Source organism: Crocodylus siamensis, chromosome 6 (assembly GCF_052110815.1).
Source record: "Crocodylus siamensis isolate JL-2025a chromosome 6, ASM5211081v1, whole genome shotgun sequence".
Classification (NCBI taxonomy): Eukaryota; Metazoa; Chordata; order Crocodylia; family Crocodylidae; genus Crocodylus; species Crocodylus siamensis.
This window is the reverse complement of record NC_143400.1, coordinates 50370802-50389205: the sequence shown is the minus strand read 5'-3', so window position 1 is coordinate 50389205 and position 18404 is coordinate 50370802. Positions and strand designations below refer to the sequence as shown.

The 18404-nt window shown below is 48.5% G+C and overlaps 1 protein-coding gene across 1 annotated transcript in view; it reads left to right on the top strand.

The window, feature by feature from the left end:
* Positions 1–3403: 3403 nt before the first annotated feature.
* The window catches only part of TRPM2 (transient receptor potential cation channel subfamily M member 2), a 53661-nt gene continuing 38660 nt past the window's right edge, over positions 3404–18404 (top strand). The window contains exons 1-5 of the mRNA XM_090053289.1: positions 3404–3486; positions 13574–13829; positions 14302–14387; positions 15249–15417; positions 16277–16457. Of these exons, the coding sequence (XP_089909415.1) occupies positions 13731–13829; positions 14302–14387; positions 15249–15417; positions 16277–16457 (535 nt within the window). The 5' untranslated portion in view covers positions 3404–3486; positions 13574–13730. The remainder of the gene's footprint in view (positions 3487–13573; positions 13830–14301; positions 14388–15248; positions 15418–16276; positions 16458–18404) is intronic.

Sequence of the window (18404 nt, the reverse complement as noted above, 5' to 3'; positions counted from 1 at the left end):
TTGACATGCACAGTTTGGGAGTCTACTGCCCATGCCATGTGGATAAGCACACATGGTAAATGTAGCACTTTCTAGGCAGGGACATGGCTTTCCATGCGCATACCTGAACATAAGTCCCATAAGATAGAGCTGGGTAGGAGGCACCCTCCCATGGTTTAGCCTAACTTGCTGATTGGCAAGGATACTTGCCTGAGAAGCAACAGACCTGAATCCTGGGTCCTACTTCACCCAGAGGTGGCACTAAACTACTGGCTTCCCAGTGTGATGCACTAAACACTAAGCATCACTAGTCCCCTTTCTAGTCCTCATTTAGACCCTGAGCCACTGCACCTTGCAGTGGATAAAATTTGTGGCAAACAATGCAAAAGTTTCTATCTCTCTGGGAACAGGGGTCCAGGCTAGAAGGTACTTTCTTCTGGAGGAGGCACCAGTATCAGCACCACCTTCACATTCTCCTCACTGAACTAGGTGCCTCTAGCTTGCTTACTTCTTCTTGGCCCTATGAATCTTTCTTTCTTGGCTGTCCAAAGGGTCAGCTTCCAAAGGATGGCTGGAAAAGGTGCTTGCTAACGCCTGACCTTTGGTCTGGTGATTTTACTGTGCTGAGAAATGCAGGTTCAAACCTCTAGATGAGACATTTAACCACTCCATTATTGGGTCCTAAATAAGTGCAGAAATGGTTTGGGGCTGGGGCAGGCACATGACTTCTGAGGACAGGCCGAGGAAACTGAGTGTATTTAGTTTAGAGATGAGAAGACTGAGGGGGGATTTAACAGCAGTCTTTAACCACCCGAAGGGAGGTCCCAAAGAGGATAGAGCTGGACTGTTCTCAGTGGTGACAGATGGCAGAACAAGGAGCAATGTTCTTAAATTGCAGCAAGGAAGTTTTAGGTTAGATATAAGGAAAACACTCTCACATGGAGGATGGTGAAGCACTGGAACAGGTTACCTAGAGAGGTTGTAGAATCTCCATCCTTGGAGGTTTTTAAGACCCGGCTAGACAAAGCGTTGCCTAGGATGATCTAGTTGGGGCTGGTCCTGCTTTGAGCAGGGGGGTGGACTAGATGTGACTTCCTGAGGTCCCTTCCAACCCTCATTTGATAATGCTGCTGCCGTCTATTCCAGCACTTAACACTTTGTATCTGCTAGTTTTTTGCAGTGGAGTTTTGTGACCTATATACACCCAGTATACATGTGTATGTAACTGCTCATCTGCCCAGCCAGTACATAGCCTACTGTGTGCTCAGTTGCTGTGCGAACACTTGCATGTCTGTTGCATGGGCAATAGAAATAAGATGTTCGTGATACCAAGAATGCCACTTATATGGCTGGAAAACCAGTATTTGGAGAGTGAAATGAGATTGAATTCTACGCTATGTTTTTCTAGACAGTCCATGCATGCTGTGAACTATGTGCACACTATGTAATGAGGAGAAAGGGCCAAGTGACTGAGATGATGGATGCCATTTATAAATCAGTAAATAAAATCTACATATGAATTTTTCCAGTTTGGTCACACTGAACTGGGTGTCACCACTTCTACTTGCACTGCAAAGGCATTCCATTATATGACATGTATGATTTACATGGGGCTTTAGACTGTAAGCTCTTTGGGACTTTTTGTTATGTATGCTCACAGCATCTAATGTAATTGGGGCTACTAGGTACAACTGCAATACAAACATAACAGCAGCAGCTAGAACAGGCCTCAACCTTCAGCTTACAGCCATGTGTAATACCTGACGGACTGTGAGAAAGGAAATCTGAGAACTGCAAAAGAGAGAAAACTAAAGTCTACAATGCCAAAGGAGACCTACAGCGAGTGGTGGACAGTCCATGAGCTGTGGCTTTGCAGGGCACTAGGAACAGCAAATAGTTGGGAACTGGATATGATGACATGGCAGAGCAGGGGTGTAGCAGTTCTGTACAAAATCATTCTTTTGATTACAAACAGCATTGACCTACGCCACAAATGAGTCTTTCACCTGCCCCACACACCCCTTTCTGAGACACTGTGCAGCATCCAGCCAGGAAGGACTGCAGTAAGAGCAGGTCTTCCTGCCTAAAGGAACCCTGAGACACATACCACAGCCTTTCCCAATCTGGCTGTGCATGAGGCATGTGGACCATTTTTACTTAGCCATGGTGGAAGCACCCCATTCAGAAGTACTGAGGTCAGATGAGGCAGCACAACAGCGATTCTCAGTTGGGGATGGCACCATATTCAAAGAAACTGGAGCAGGGTGCCCAGACTCTACAACCACTGAACTAAATAAAGGCTTTCCACATTGCAGGCCTGCTGCTCCCGTGCTATCTGGACAGAGCTATGGCAGAAGCGGTGCTTAGTTGGAGACAGACACTGTGCATAGCAGCAGAACAGGGTTCTCTGCTGATTTCCGTACACTGCTTTCCCAGGAGGATAGACGGCCTCTTTTGGTATCAGGGCTGTCTGCCCTAGGGATTTTACCAGCATAGTGAGCCTTTAATATCCCTACCTGACAGCCAGCAAAACCTCACTGCGCAGACCGGAGGTTTGTTCACTAGAGGCAGTTTTCTTCTCAGCTCTTTCCTGTAAGGTCTCTTGTCTTTTAAACCTCCCCCTTCACCATACTTGTTGAAACCTTGCCATATTCTCCAGCCAAATACCTGGTCTGCCACTTTTGTAAATAGGAAAACTCTGCAGTGGAGAGTCTGCAAAGTGCCAGCACGGCGCCCTGAGCTGCAGTGAGCAGGGCTGCTTAGTGTCTGATTAACATTGCTCTGTGCGGGAGCTGGGTCTAGAGCAGTAGCTGGTGCTGCAGTGTACTTTTCCTTGGCTACTTGCCTGCGCTTGGCTCTGCATTTTAGCATGGCTGTTCAATGGAAAAGAAGCTGAGTGCAAGCTTTGAGAAGCTGTGCTTCCTATAAAGCATAAATAGAGAGTCACTTGAGTTGGGGTAGGAAGCATCATGGAAATGCCAAGGAATAGGGATTTAAGACTTAGACTGTTTTTGGTCTAGAGTAGGAAGTGACAGCGAGACTCATTACTCCCTCAGCCTGTAACTGGACATACGTATTCTAAAAAATGTGGACTTTGCGGGTGATAAAGCAGCCACTGATTCAGAGTTGCAGAGAGTTGCTTTCTCAGGCCATTTCTGCCATCAAAATACAAGGCTACGGGGTGGAAATACTGCCTTTGCCACTCAGCAAGGGAATGCTTCTCACCAAGATCTAGCAAACTCTGGATTGATCCTTTATACCTCCACTCCCCAGCAGCTCAATAGACTGCTTTTGCAGTCTCATTTGCTGGAAAGCTGCCAGCAGCTGTGCCGGCGGTCTCCTCCTCCTAACTGCAGTCAGCTCATAGATGCCTCAGCTGATCCTTCTCCTCTTACTTGGTCTCAAGTCATAAAATGATCTGCCTAGAAGATGAAACAAATGTCCTTTTCCCATTTCTGGCCTGGAGCATCTAAGCAAGAGGTACAAAAGGAGGATGTTACAGGGAAGGTACAGACAGCTGCTTTGTTTGGCATGTATTTTTTATGCAGGGGGTTTCATATGGTAGATTTTTTTTGGAGCTCCAAGGCCCTGAAGTCCCTAAGCCAGGGAACTTCAATCTCAGGCAATGTCAGTACAACCTAGAGACCTGCAGAAATAGAGATCTGGAAGAATCTTCCCCAGATGCTATGCAGAATTGTTTGAGTCATGCTAACTGCAACTGTTTCTCTGCAGGGCAGGTCGTAAGGGATCTGATATTCAGAACATGTGCAGATTTCTTAGGAGCCTTCCCCCAGCTGGGTGCATATATGCGTGTGTATGCACAGCGTAAGAGGGTTTTTGTGTTTATGTGCTCCATGTGTGCATGTCCACATATGTAGGTTCCCTTGTGTCTGTGTGTTTTCTTCTGTCTTTGCATGACATGCCCATGGTGGGGCCTGGCAGGACTACCCTTCTGTAGGGCTTATATATGATATGTTTGTTTATTTATGGTATTTTGGTACAGACAGCTGCTTTGCTTGGCATGTATTTTTTATGCAGGGGGTTTCATATGGTAGATTTTTTTTGGAGCTCCAAGGCCCTGAAGTCCCTAAGCCAGGGAACTCTAATCTCAGGCAATGTCAGTACAACCTAGAGACCTGCAGAAATAGAGATCTGGAAGAATCTTCCCCAGATGCTATGCAGAATACCTTATGGTATGTTTATTTCATGGGTCAGATTTTGTTTTATTGGGTTTTTTTTGTTTTATCCCAGCCTCTTTTTCAGCCCGCAGGCTTATAAGAACAAATAATTAAGGGTGGATGTGCTGTAATTTTGCATACTACAAACTGGGTAGGTAGATAGGCAAACAGTAATATTTATACTCATTGTAAACTCCAAAGGAAAGCCGGGCTGTCAGAATTTCACCCTTAAATACTGTGGGAATTGTGCTCCCCAACTAGCTAGGTGCTTGTGTTCCTAAATCCCTTTATAAGTCTCCCCTGTGTTGCTGTGTTCCCTGCACTAATGGTACATTTTGGTAATACCTGGTTTGTTAAAATGGATTTGCACTGTGCTAACTCACCTGTCTTACAACAGCTTGTCTCTTGTGTCCTCCTTTTGCCAGGCACTTATTTTTATGTAGCATCTATAGCATACTGAAATCCTAGCATGATTTAGAAAGGATGCCAGACAGGCACTGAAGAGAAGGGAGTAGATCAACTGTGAGCAAGAAATGGAGGCACTGTCACAGCAATATACAGTGAATCCCACACAGATGAGGCAGCCCAAAGGATAAGGGTTAGTTTTAGCAGTGCAAGGAGCCCAATCCGGGGAAGCAGCAGGGGGGAAGCAGGAGACAAAGGTGATTATATGTGATGGGTACTGTCTACTCTATATAGTGCCTGGGGTACTATATATTCTTGGGGGCAAAGCAGGATGGTGGAGTGAGTCTATGGAGCACTTTATAGGCAAAAGGATGGGGCAGTACTCTGGTGGTTTGCCTGGAAAAGCTAGTTGAACAAATGGTAAATGATCTGTTGCCCTTGTCCCAGTTCTGTAGGCTGCCTCAGGGCCTTCTTGTTATACTGAGAACTGTCCTATCTGCAGTATAAGTGGGTTTCTGGGCTGAGTGGCCCCCTGCTCTTCCCCCGTTGTAGTGCCAAGGAGCTGTATCAGTCGTGTTCCCAGGTGGACACCCCAGTTGCTAATGTCTCTATCCCTCCCCTTTTACTGACATGCACCTCAACCTCTGCTTTATTATCTGCTGTAAATACTCTGTGTGCCCCAAGTCAGCCTTTTATAGATGAATACTTCCGCACACCTCCACTCAGATTCAGGTGAGGTAATTAGGGTTACAGCAGCTTGGGGATGGACTCAGGACATGGTCAAGGCTCAAAACTATTTTGCCTGAAGCTTGCTGGGGGAAATGGCTTGATATGGTTAAACCAACAAAAGACTGTCATAAAACATGATGGTTGATTACTTCCTGTTCCCCACTCCCCTGTTGTTTAAATTTTGTTTGTTTCTTAGACCTCTAACCAGAGGTAACACATGATTTGTAATAGGTCATCAATAAGGCTAAAGAGAGTGGTGGCTTTTTTCAAAGAATAAGAAACAACCCCAGACCTTTCTATGACTTTCTGGTTCCTACAGGTGATTCACATACCTCTTCACTCCTTGGCCACCTCCATTTCCAGTGTACAAAAGAGCTAGTGCCAAGAAATGCAAGGTGGGAGTGCCTTGAGCTATTTAAAGGAGATGCTGAGCAAAATATAGTGTAACCTGGGTGGTACTCCAAGAGGTACCCCCTCTCCAATTGAAGGGATCAAAGCAGGTGCACAAGTGCTGTGGGAGGCGTAGGGACTCTCCTCCCCCTATAGAGCAGAGCCAGATCACCAATGGTGACTTAACCATATACCTTTTAATACTGGGAACATAACAGGCATAAAATCAGAGGGTATAGTGGACACTACAGTGCCCCAAGGGGGTAGGATTCAACAAAGGTTAGACGCTTACAATCACTGACAAAAAAACAGAGTTAACAAAATATAAAAACACAAACAGTAGAACAAACAATACGGGTTGGTGAAATATAAAAAAAGGCACAAAATGTCAAATGACAAAGAAATATAGGGCCTTGGTACCTGGAGGGGGAGAAAACACAATGGCCCCTTTTCACTGCAAGAAAACTTGCTTCTTGTTAGCGCACCCAACAAGTCACCTGACCTGGAGCCTGACCCCAGATTTTCCATGTGGCAGACAGGAACACCACCACGCAGCCACCACTGGTGGCACTACTCCAGCCTGCTAGGGGTCTTGACCTTCCCGGAGCCCCGGCCTCACATCGAGCTGCCTGGCCTCTGATTGGAGGAGCTGGAAGCAGAGCTGGGAGCCTCTCAGGTCACTGCTCAGACCCTGCTGGAGCTGGGGAGCCTCTCCTGCTGGCTGCAGCCTCTCCCAGGGGATCCTGGAGCCCAGCAGGGAGCCTCTCCCACGCTGCTGAGGGTCCAACTAGTGCCTGCAGGTCCCACTCCTTCAGGTGCTTCTGGGGCAACTGCTCCTGCCCCACTGGCCCAGTTCTGTGAAGCTCCTTCCTTGTGGTCCCTCACTGGTTTCTCCTGAGTCAGCCCACGCTGCCCCTTTTATCTCCCTCCAGGTGACCCAAGGGGCCAATCAGGGGACACGGCGGGGGGGAGGGGGGAGTCTCTGGTGCCTGATTGGTGCGGAAAGGGGATCCCAAGTCCTCCAATCATCTTTTACCCCTTTAAAACCCCTGGGCCAGGTCACTGCCAGCCAGCCCATCACAACAGGATTAATTAACTTGATTGTGCTCATCGGACACTTCTGATGGCAGCCAGTGGGCCTTTTCTGGCCCACATACTGCTCTTTCCACAAGGCCTCTGCCTCACTCAGTGCACAAGGCAGGAAATGAAGCCACCATTCAGTATTTCTCTCGCTCCTCGCCATTCGCTGCATAGCCACAGACCTTATTTACTGCATACTAACTCAAACCACTGCTGAATGATGAATTAATTGGTTTTTGGGCCTCCTTGTGGTGCTCTTCACCCTTGAATTGGAGTACCACACTCCCACAGATGAACAGACCTATCTTCCCAGCTCCCCTGCTACATATCGGAATATTATTCCCCATCTTACAAATGGAGAGATAAAAGACCAAAAATTGTAAGCCATGTACACTGATTCTGAGTGCCTCAGCGAAAGGCTGCCCAGTGGGGGACACCACGGGTAACACTTTCAGAAGGGCCTGTGATTCAAGAGTCCAAATCCCATTTTCAAAAGTAATTTAGGTATGCAGGAGCCTCATGGTTTTAGGCTCCTATGCTCCCGAGGTACTTTTAGAACGAGGATTTAGGCTTCTAAGTTACATGGGCAAAACTGATGTCATTTCCTGCACAGCATAATCAAGTGCATGGGTATAACAATGCTCTTTTTCCCAAGGGGCAGTGTCACTAAGTAGCTGAATCTTGGGTTCATTGCATAAGAGATCTGGTTTCTGCTCTCAACTGTAGCAGAAATAATCAAACATTTCAGCAAGGGAAATTGTGACCTGAACAATTACAACTGGAAAAAGTCCTAAGAAGTTATAATAGAGCTTCTAATGAGAAGTGTTAAACAATTTTAGTAATAGAAATGTCAGACAGCTATTATTTTGCTGAGGATCAACCATTCTTCCCCTTGTCTTTTGCCTCTCTTACAGCTAAATCCTATTTTGCTTTATACACCTAAGAGGCAGTTATGTTGCTGTATAACTACTGTTTTTGGCACTTAATCACAAACTGTGCATCAGTTCTGGGCATGCGAGCATGACCCGGCTGGTATAGTGTCCAAGTAAGTCCCAGAATTATAGCTGGACAAAAAACAGAGGGAAGAGAGCATCCCTCCCATTTTTTAGCCTAGTGGTTAGGACATTTGGTCAGGGAGCAGGAGAACTTATGTGTAGGTCCCCCTAACCTAGAGGGTGTCTAATCTGCACCTCTTGCTTCCCAGTACAGTGCTCTAACTACCAGGTTAGGTCTCTCCAGACCTTCTTTTGAAACTGTCCCTGACCAGTCATGAGAGGGAGATATGTGCAGCAATGAGAATGACCACAACCTGGGAGGGAGAGGAGGGGTTCAGTAAGGTATTGCCCAAGTTGGGAGGGGGCCCTTGGTTCTAGCCTGGTTGCTCCCAAAGATCTTCTCTCTTTCTATCCATTGATGGGTAATGTGAGATGCAACGGCTCGGATTCAAGAGGAGGGCTGGTGTAATGTGTGCAAGAGCAGGAGGAACCAGGGGGGCAGTCTGCAGAGCTGGGTTGACTTAATTTGGACTACAACTGTCAGAAACCCCCAAGGTCTGGGGGATATGGTGGGAGGGTTGGCCCCTTGACTTGTGACTCCAACCCCTGTGATTCTCTCTATATCAGTGGGAACTCCCCCTTGCTGCTTGGGCCAGTCACTAGGGCTGCAGGATTGACATGCTGGCTAATCCCTGATCTATAGCTTGGCTGTTTTAGCATTTTGTTGAGGAGCACACAGTCCTGTCCTGTCCCGTCCTCCCCTCAGGTGAGAGAGACCTAGAAGTAGCTCTCCTGCCCCCGAGCATGTACTCCTAACCCGAGACACTGGAGCTAAAATATGAGCAGGTCTCCTCCCTTTTGCTCCCAGCAGGTTCATACACAGGCAGATTCTGCTTTGCTCTGTGGCAGAACAGAATCCAAAATGGCAGGTACGTGGCTAAACCTGCAACTCTGTATTTGTGTAGCTGCCTTGTCACTGCATAAAATGAAAACGGAGTTAGTCCTTAGGGCCCAGTCTGGGTTTTTCCATGTGTCTTCATGAAAGTTTCTTTTTAGACCAGTGGTGCCCAACCTCTGACATCTGACCCAAGGGTCTCCCACTGGTCTGGAAATGTGGTAGCAGGGATAGTATCAATTGCCACTCCCTTGCTGCCAAACTTCTGGACCTGTGGGGAAGCCCCCTAGGCCAAACAGCATAGCCCAGCATGCAAGATCACGCTGGCACACAGGGTCACTCTGTAGTGAGATCCACCATGCAGGGTCACTCTGGCCAAATCCAGCACAGGAGAGTCAAACCAGTGCATGATCTAGGCACCGTCAGGCTGTAGCCTTGAACCTGGATTCTTGACCTGACAGCACAGCTGCTTATCTTGGCCTGTCAGCCCATGGCTGGCCCTCTAGTTCTGTCAAAGCTACTGTGGTAACCTTCAGTAGGGTCTAATCCTCTGCCTAGTCCCTGTCACAGGACTGGCTGTTTGGGGTCAGCTGACCTTCCACTTCCCCCATATATAAAGCCCTGGCCTAGAACAAAAAGCATTTGGGGAACTTGATTTAAGATTGTCCTGTTACTTCCTCTGGCTTGCTCCTTGACTTTACTCTCTATTTGATGTCCTGGGTTCCTGCCTTGGATTTTTATCTTGGGTTGAACTCCTGGCTTTGACTTCAGATCCTATTTACCCAGCCTAGCTCTAGTTGGTGCTTTGATTCCCCAGTGGTCCCAGACCCAGCCACTTGCATCCTGTTGCGAAAAGCGTGTGGACTCAGGCTAGCACACACAGCTGGATCTGGCATGAAGGGCTGGGCAGGCTTGCTGTGCACATGGGCTGACCCTGCACACTGACCCTATGCTGGATCTGGCCTGCAGACTGGCCCTGTGCCACTCATCTGGCCCACGGCTTAGGAAGACTGAGCATTGTGGTCTTAGATGGTCAAATACAAGCAGAAGAGAAGAACCACTTCACCCAGTGCTGACTTGCTGCCATCCTGGGGGAGGAGCATGGACATGTTCAACAGTTCTAAACAACATGAAAAATGTAGTAACCACAAAAGCTCAGGGTTTTTTGATGTCTCTGGCTTATGTTAGAAGGATAAACAGGGAAGATGACATGTCTTCCAAATTGTATTATAGTTGAACACTAGCCCTGTGTGACCCTGGTAGCCATGAAGCTCCTGCTTGGCTCTCACTCTAATATTGCCCTCCCTCAATTGCTTTCCGGCCACGTCTTGATCTTGTTAAAGATTGAATAAGGGAGGCTTCCCCTGGGCCTTAGGGTGAGCCCCAGTCCTGCTAAACCTCTAATGGGGTCCTCTGCATCCCACTAGTCTCAAATGCATGCTCAGGCTCAGTAGGCCCTCTCAGCCTGCCCATGCCTCTGCAGGGCACCTGTAGCCTTAAATGCTAATTGCATGGCTCTGTTCCACCCCTATACCATACCCCAAGCATTGCAGATGTTACTGTACTATCACCATCACTGCATTGCAGGGGTCTCAGCCTTGCTGGCATCCTCCCCTCTTGCTCTCACTGGGCCCTCTTAGCACAGGCCCATGGACCTGGCTTCTAGGCTTCAGCCTCCTTGACTTAAGGTTCCACCAGTGACCCCCTGAACCTATGGCCCTTCCTGGGCCCTGACCCCACTCTTAGGCCAGTCGAGGTCACCAGGCTCACTGGCTCTGGCAGTCCCCAGCTACAGTCCCTCCTGGACCTTGATGCTGTCCTGAGCTCCTGGACCCTCGGGATCTCCCCAAGAAGCTCCTCCCTGAGCTCCTGGGCCCTCAGGGTCTTCCTGGGCTACCAGTTCTTTAAGTCTGCCACAAGTCACCCTCACTGGGGCTCAAAGATAAACCACCAAAATGCAAAGCATCTTACCCAGTTTCACTGTCTGTTCAGGATCTTTGCTGCTGTGTTGCCAGGTAGTCCTACTTTCAAGGCTCAGGTGCTGGGCTTATATGGCTTAAGCCCATCTGGTCAGGTGGATCCTTAATCAGCCCTCTTTGCCACCATGAAGCCCCTCTCAGGCTGCTTGCCCTCCTAGAGGGACAGGCGCACCCCAGTCCCCTGTCACACTCTGCTTCAGGGAAGATGGAGAAGTTCTTACAGCACTCTAAATATAACAATGACCCTATTAAGTGCTGTAACATCAGCATACTTTCTCTTGAAACTTTTGATGTGGCACATGGAGGGAAGGGGGCATAGAGCCAGTAATTCAAATTTAGGATCTGTTAAGCAATGTTTTTTTGTGGGTTTGGGGGGTTTTTTTTGTTTGTTTTTTGTTTGTTTTTTTGGGGGGGGGGGCGGGGGGGATACAGCCCTGTGGAAAAATGCATGTTTCTTAACATCTGCACATCCTACCAGCTTTTCTGGAGTACTGCTGGTCTGAAACCACAGTTGCAGCCATTCCCCAATGGATCTCAGGGCAACATTTATCCTCATTAGTGCAGGGCTCCTACAGCCCTGCTGAAACAAGATTTAAAAAGAGTTGGGCTCTCTGGATTAGCCTAGGCACACATGAAAAGAGACTGGCCAAAAAGGCTTCTAGCCAGGCAGTTTTCCCATGACCTAGCTGGTCTGGGGCAGTCTGCAGTGCTCTTTCAGTCTGCAGTATTCTCCCGCTATTTGTTAGCTTGAACTTCAGCCTCTGTAGAAAGTTGTATGTGTATTGCTATCATCTAGTGTGGGATGTCTTGAAGTGGGAGGAGAATGTAACTCAAGGGCAGATGATAATTCAGAAGCAGCACTGTTTTAAAAAACAAAAATAAAGGACACGGGCCAGTGTTTGCTGGGAGAGGAAGGAGGGTAGAGGGACAGAGTAGCAGAGGTGGGGAGTTTGAGGAGAAGGATAAATAGGGTTGGGTGACAGTGGAGGACTAGGAAACAATGGGCTGGGCTATAGAGGAAGGGAAAGGATTAGGGGTAGAGGGCCTGTCAAAAGCACATCTGCTCCCAATGGTGTATATGTTTGATTCTTGGTGGTCTTGGAGCCCTCCCGTGGGCTCCTCTGTGTCACAGGATTTGGGAGGTCCTGTCTGAGTTCCTTTTTCTGTTTCCCTTCCCCAACCCCATCTGGGGAAGCCTCACCCCTCTGCATGGAGAATAGGAGGGCTGGGAGCATGCACCCAATGGATAAATGGAGTAGGTGACACCTCTCAGAGCTAGTGACCCAGGTGCTGTGCATTTACATGGGATGTTCTTGTTGATTTGAACTACCATAGTGAGGTGAGGTCCACATCAAACCTATCTGACCAAGCCTCCTGTGCTGCAGATGATTTGCTCTGTCCTGCTACACCTCCCTTCTCCCTCCCCACCTGCTGATTTCAGAATCATTGGCAGAAGATTTGGAAATAGTCAGGAAAACTCTGACCATTTTCATTCAAATGCCAGGTCTCCTGTGGGTCAGGTAGAAAAGGCCCAGCCCTTAACAGAATGCTCTAAAATCTCCATGCTTATTTGGATTGTCACCAACTTTATCCTGCTTCATGAGGATGAGAGTTAGGGTTTGTGATTGAAAGTTGGGGTCATTTCATCCAACAGTTCTTGAGATACAGGCCCCCAACCTATAACAGCACTTTATGGAATTAACCGAGTCTGTCTTCTTTGTGCCCAAACAACAAAGCTCACATCAGAGCCCTGTTTGTTGTTCCCCCCACCCCCAGCACTCTCAGCTACTTACCATGTCTGAGCTAGTGCAAGTTGCCTGCCGTTCCATTAAGGAAGAAAGATTGAAATCTGTGTTAAAAGATAAGGTTCTTGCAGATCAGTCAGTGCTGAATTCTCATGTCCCAAAGAGACACTGGCAGATTTTCAGGCTGACTGTGGCTACATGACCTGGGTGGCCCAAAAGACCTGCATTGGCTATTGAACCTGAGTTCTGCCTGGACCTCCTGGTTTGCAGGAGTCTGAGTATCACTGGAGTCAGTCTTCTGGAAGGGCATCAGGGCAGCCTTAACTCTGTGTTAAGGACATTTTTTTCAGCAAATAGAGAGGCGGACTTGGAATTTTCATATTGGATAGGATAATGGTTTGGGGGAAAGGTGCTACTTCTGGTCTGTGTGTGCAAAGTGCTGAGATCTCCTAATGTGAGTAGGGGACGTGGAATCTGTGATTGATGTCCCGAGGCTAATGAGGAGGATGGTAGCATTTATGGCTAATGAGTGGCAGAAGTGGCAGATGGTCTGTGATGGTTTCTGGAGGTCACATGTGAAGGGTGATGAACAGACTAGCAAAACCTCAAGCCATCCATCTGTGGTAGAGAAATGAGCACGTATGTGGGTGTACACCTAGGCAAACATTAATTTATTCCACGTCCGCATGTTCTGCCATGTCTGATGTTCAAGATCTGGCATGTCAGGTTGCACAGTTTTTGGTATCAGGGATAAAATTCCTCAAATCCTGTCATGCAACTGATGGGGCTCGGGGAACCTGGCACTGGGGAGTGACTCCAGGATGCTGGACTGCATGCATGCCCTTTCAACTTGATGGTGTGGGGGGAGTTTGGGATCAGGGAGTTGCTCCATCATGGGCTCCCCACATACCTGGATCTTTAAAAAGCCCATAGGCTACTGTCTGCACACATGCTTTTTAAACATGCTGGTGCTCCTCATCCCAGGAGTCTGTAAGGAAGCAGCAGATGAATTTAGTTCTGTGTAAAAGGTGAGGTAGACCCAGCTCTTAGCTAACCAAAATCTCAAAGCATGCTGAGATGTGAGAGTGAAGACTCAAGGGCATTGACACTACATGGTAGTTTTGTGTTAGAGAGCACCAGTTGGAGTTTCCTGGTATTTCTGATTTGCATTCATCCTATCCTATTGGCTTGTGTTCAGGATGAAGATTTTTAGACTTCTCAGCCTAAAAACATGAGAAACAGCCCTGAGGGTATTGAGATGCTCACCTCGTGGCTGGGAGAGGCAGAACACTCCCCCCAAACTACATAAACCCCACCCAGACCAAGGAGGCAGCTCCACTGTGCAATCTAAGAAAATGAGCGACTTGGACATGGTTGCCAACTTCAGGCACAGCAATAGCGGCCTCTCGAAGGGCAGGAGGAAATCTCCCAGTCCCATGGGCACCAATGAAAAGGTAAGTCCACCCTGCACTGGAGACAGGATGATGATGCTAGCAGAGCGACTCACTATATTTAGGAGCGAGGTTAATGGAGACAGAGCAGAGTGTCACTAGCCCAGGAGTAAGTTATCTGGAAAACAGGTTGGGAGACCCTCAATCTCTCTCTATTCCCAGCCTTGTGATGGCGTTTCTGCTGGACTCTATGCCCTGTGATGCCTCCTGATCCTTTGGGTCTACCTAGCCTTAGCTTTGGGCACCATCTAATCTGTCTGGCATGCAGTGTCCAGTCTTGGAAACCTACCAAAGGGGTGTTGGGTTCCTCTTGGGTCCACTGCTGTCACGACCTATGTTTCTGTATCTGTGAACTAGGAGCTCCTGTGCTTTCTTGCCCTGAGTCAGTGAAGTACCCTGAGTAGTGTCAGTCAAACGTAGGAACATATATTCTCTAGTCTTTGGCCCCTTCCTCTTCCTCCTCTCTATCCCACAGGGGAACCTTGGCATGTGGATCCCTGAAAACATCCGAAAGAAGGAGTGCATATACTTCATTGAAAGCTCCCAAGTGTCGGATTCTGGGTCAGTTAAATGCTTTGCCATTTTCCACCCCTCATATCTGCTTTCTGGTTGCCACTCCCATGGCAGGCAAGTCAAGGCAACATTGATCTAGCATGTGACTGCATTGCAGCCTGCTCACGGGGCAGATGACATGCTCTTAGCTTTTCTCCAGGACACTCAGTACCAGAGCTGGTGGAAAACAGATATTAGCTGATCATCCCTCTGTCCCTATGAGACAGAAGTTTCCTCTGGGAAAATTTTGATTTTTCTGAAACTAAAATCGACATGTCACATTGCTGTGGATTGGGTGCCCTTTCCTATGGTTGCACATTGCCTCATGGGGGTGGTATGTTTAGGTGCCTCCTGCCTGCATTCTTTTCTATGGGCTGGGGTTCACGTCCAGATTACCTGACCACGGATGCTCTGACCTGGGGCACATCTGGGAGAGACTGTCTGGCCAGCCTTGCCATTAGGGAGCAAGGTGGCACAAAGTACTTACAACTGTAATTCCTTTGTGCTGATTTCATATTGGTCTGGCTGGAAAGGAAACATTTTGAATTTTCCAAATCAATATTTGAAACTTTCCATTCCGGAGACATTGTTGCCGTGTTGGTTCTTTAGTTGGATTTGGGATTTAAAACATGTCAGTTTCCCACAGGACGGAAATTCCTTTCTATCATTTCACTCCAGTCTGGACAGTCTTCTCACCCGGGTGACTTCTGGGTTGCAAGTACAACGTTCCCAGGCATTGGTGTTTGCATGTGTAAAGGAAATGCCCCTGCTTCCCGTCCCACATTACCCAAGGTTGCATCCCGGCTTTGCCTGGAAGGCACTCCCCTTCCATGCCTGTTTGTTCTCAGGCAGGTGGTGCTTCTTTTACAGGAAGGTGGTGTGTGAATGTGGCTACCCTAGGGAACAGCACCTGGAAGATGCAATAAAGGCATCCGTTTTACTGGGAAAAGAATGGGACCCCCGGAATCATGTCCAGGAAATGCCAACAGATGCATTTGGTGATATCAGCTTCACAGGCCTGGGACAGAAGGTGGGGAAGGTGGGTGTCCCCTCTGATGTCTAAGGGATTGGGATCCCTTATTTAAACCCTGCTGTCTTGCCTGATGAAATATGCCTCCAGTGAAAGCACTGAGCTGCCTCAAAGGGACCAGAGAAAGGGAGGGCCTGGATGGGAGCACTCATTTCACCTAGTCCTGACCTCACAGGGGCAGGGGAAGAAGCCCAGAGTAAGGTCTCAGACCTGAGGCCTCCTATGAAGCCTCCAGCTGGGCCTCACAGCCTGGAAATCACAGTTTGGTGTGTGACATTCTCCAGTTCCCCTGCCCCATGTTTCTAGGGGTTGAGTCCTACGTTGGTGGGAGAAACCAAGAGCAACCCCCAAAATGGAGTGCGATCATGTGGTGGGAGTTAGAGAGGGAGAATACGAGTGAGCAGGTGAACATTGGAAGGGAAATCTGCTGTGCGCCCCTTCCAGGGGAGCCATTAGAGGGAAGAATCTTAATTGTTCTGAGTCGGGAAGAAAGCACCTGTGCATTCGGCACTGAATCACCAGCCGCACACACTACATGTCATCCCAGCCTCTTCTACAGGAGCTGGGGGCCGGGTACTACATGACTTTTTGGGGGGTAGTTTGAGCTGTCTCTAAGTAGGTGGATAGGATGGAGGGAGAAGTTGCCCTTGGTACCACCTGGGTCTTCTAGGTAAAGGTTTGGGTGGGAAAGGAGGGGGCTCTTCTGCCCTGGTTCCTTGGGTGAAAGGTAAATTTTATTCCTGTGCTGGCTTGGCCAAGCTCCAGGATGGCTTTGCTCCAGGATGGATCTGGTAGTACACACAGGTTTTTGGTCTTTTTTTTTTTTCCCCTCTCTCCTCTCCCTACATGTTTCTTCCCCCACCCACAGTATGTGCGTGTCTCCTCCGACACCCCGCCGCGCATCATCTACCACCTGATGATCCAGCACTGGGGCCTGGACCCTCCCAACCTGTTAATCTCTGTGACAGGCGGAGCTAAAAACTTCAACATGAAGCAGAGACTGAAGAACATCTTCCGGAGGGGCCTTGTCAAAGTGGCCCAGACAACAGGTAAAACAGTCTTCTGGTGCAGAGCCCCTGGGGAAAGGCCCTGATCCTCTCTGCAGCTGGGAGGGTCCGAGGGCACCTGAGACTGACAGAAGGGAGTCTTGTTTTATCCCCTTGGGAAAGCACCAGGGAGAGCCTTTACTTGCCCCCGCCACCCCCTTCCTGGGTCCCAGGGATTCCTCCTTCAAGTCCTTATCTCTCTGCACTAGAGGGCATCTGTTACAAAGATGACATGATGACCTTAACAATATACCACCTCTCTTAGCAGTCTTTTCCAGTGGTTTATTCCCCTTGCTATTAACGATTTATACCTCGTTTCTACTTGAAGGTATCATAGAAAATGAGGGTTGGGAGGAACTTCAGGAGGTCACATTTAGTCCAACCCCAGCTTAAAGCAGGACCAGCTCCAATTAGACCATCCCAGCCAAAGCTTTGTTGAGCCAAACCTTAACAACCTCCAAGGAGGGACTTTCCACCACCTCTCTAGGTAACCTGCTCCAGTGCTTCACCACCCTTCTAGTGAGAGGGTTTTTCCTAATATCCAGCTTAAACTTCCCTTGCTGCAACTTGAGCCCATTGCTCCTTGTTCTGTCATCTGCCATCACTGAGAACAGTCCGGCTCCGTCCTCTTTTGAACTACTCTGCAAGGAGTTGAAGGCTGCTATCAAATCCTCTCTCAGTCTTCTCTTCTGCAGACTAAATATACCCACCTGCCCCAGCCCCCGAACCATTTTGGTTGCCCTCCACAGGACTCTCTCCAACTTGCCCACATCCTTTCTATAGTGGTAGGGACCAAAACTGGACACAGGACTCCATATGTGGCCTCACCAGTGCAGAATAGAGAGGAATAATCACTTCCCTTACTCTGCTGGCAGCGCTTCTGCAAATGCAGCTGCGAATGTCATTAGCTTTGGCAACAAGGATGCACTGTTGACTCGTATCCAGTTTATTGTCCACTGTAATCCCCAGGTCCTTTTCAGCAGAGCTGTTGCCCAGCCAGTCGTCCCCCAGCCTGTACTGATGGGTGGGATTGATCAGTCCTAAGTGCAAGACCTTGCACTTGTTCTTGTTGATCCTCATGAGATTTCTTTTGAGTCAATCCTGCAATGTTAGTTTCTAGCAGGTCTTGTTCTGCATTTGCCTGCTAGATTTTGAGGCTCACTACCAACAACAATCTTCTCCCCATGTAGATGCTTCTACTCCAGTCACCTCTTAGTCCTCTATGAATCTACAAAATATTTAAGCCAGATTCAGAGTGGTTGTTTAGGTGCCTCCCCCTGGATGTTACAACACTTGCATATCATGCTGTTTGCTTTGGACAGTGATTCAGTGTGGCCAGTCAAGGCACCTAAGACTCTTACCCAGTCAAAGGAGAGATTTGAAGGAACCTAAGAGCAGTTCAGGTTTGGGTGCTGAAGTGTTGTGTGCAGAGAATGAGGCACCTCTGAGGTGATCAGAAAGCCCAGGAGGCCCCAGAGATGGGTGAGCTTAGGGCGGTATTTGAACTCCTGCCTCTCAGGAGTGCAGGAGCCGGACCAATGTTGTCCATTAGGTGTCTCCGTTAACTTGCAATTTGGAACATCCAACCTCACTTCTCAGATCAGGAACATGTTGGTGCTGGTGACACTCGCCTTTTGACCAGTAGCCTAGTGATAAGAGCAATTCCTCAGGAAATAGGAGACCTGGGTTCTTGGCCTTCCTCAGTCTGAGGGGGTCTGAACCCAGATCTCATATGTCCCAATGAATGCCTTTGCCATCAGGCACTTTCCTCCCTTTCCAGGGAAGCAGGGCCACTGGGAAGTCACAAATACAAAAGTCATGGGGCTGGAAGGACAGCAAGTGGGAGGGAGCCTGGCTCTGTAGCCTAACCATTACAGCACTCCCCTGGGATCTGATCCTGCTACCAAGAGGGATCCCCTGTGGACCATGGAGAGAGGCTCCAGTGCTTGG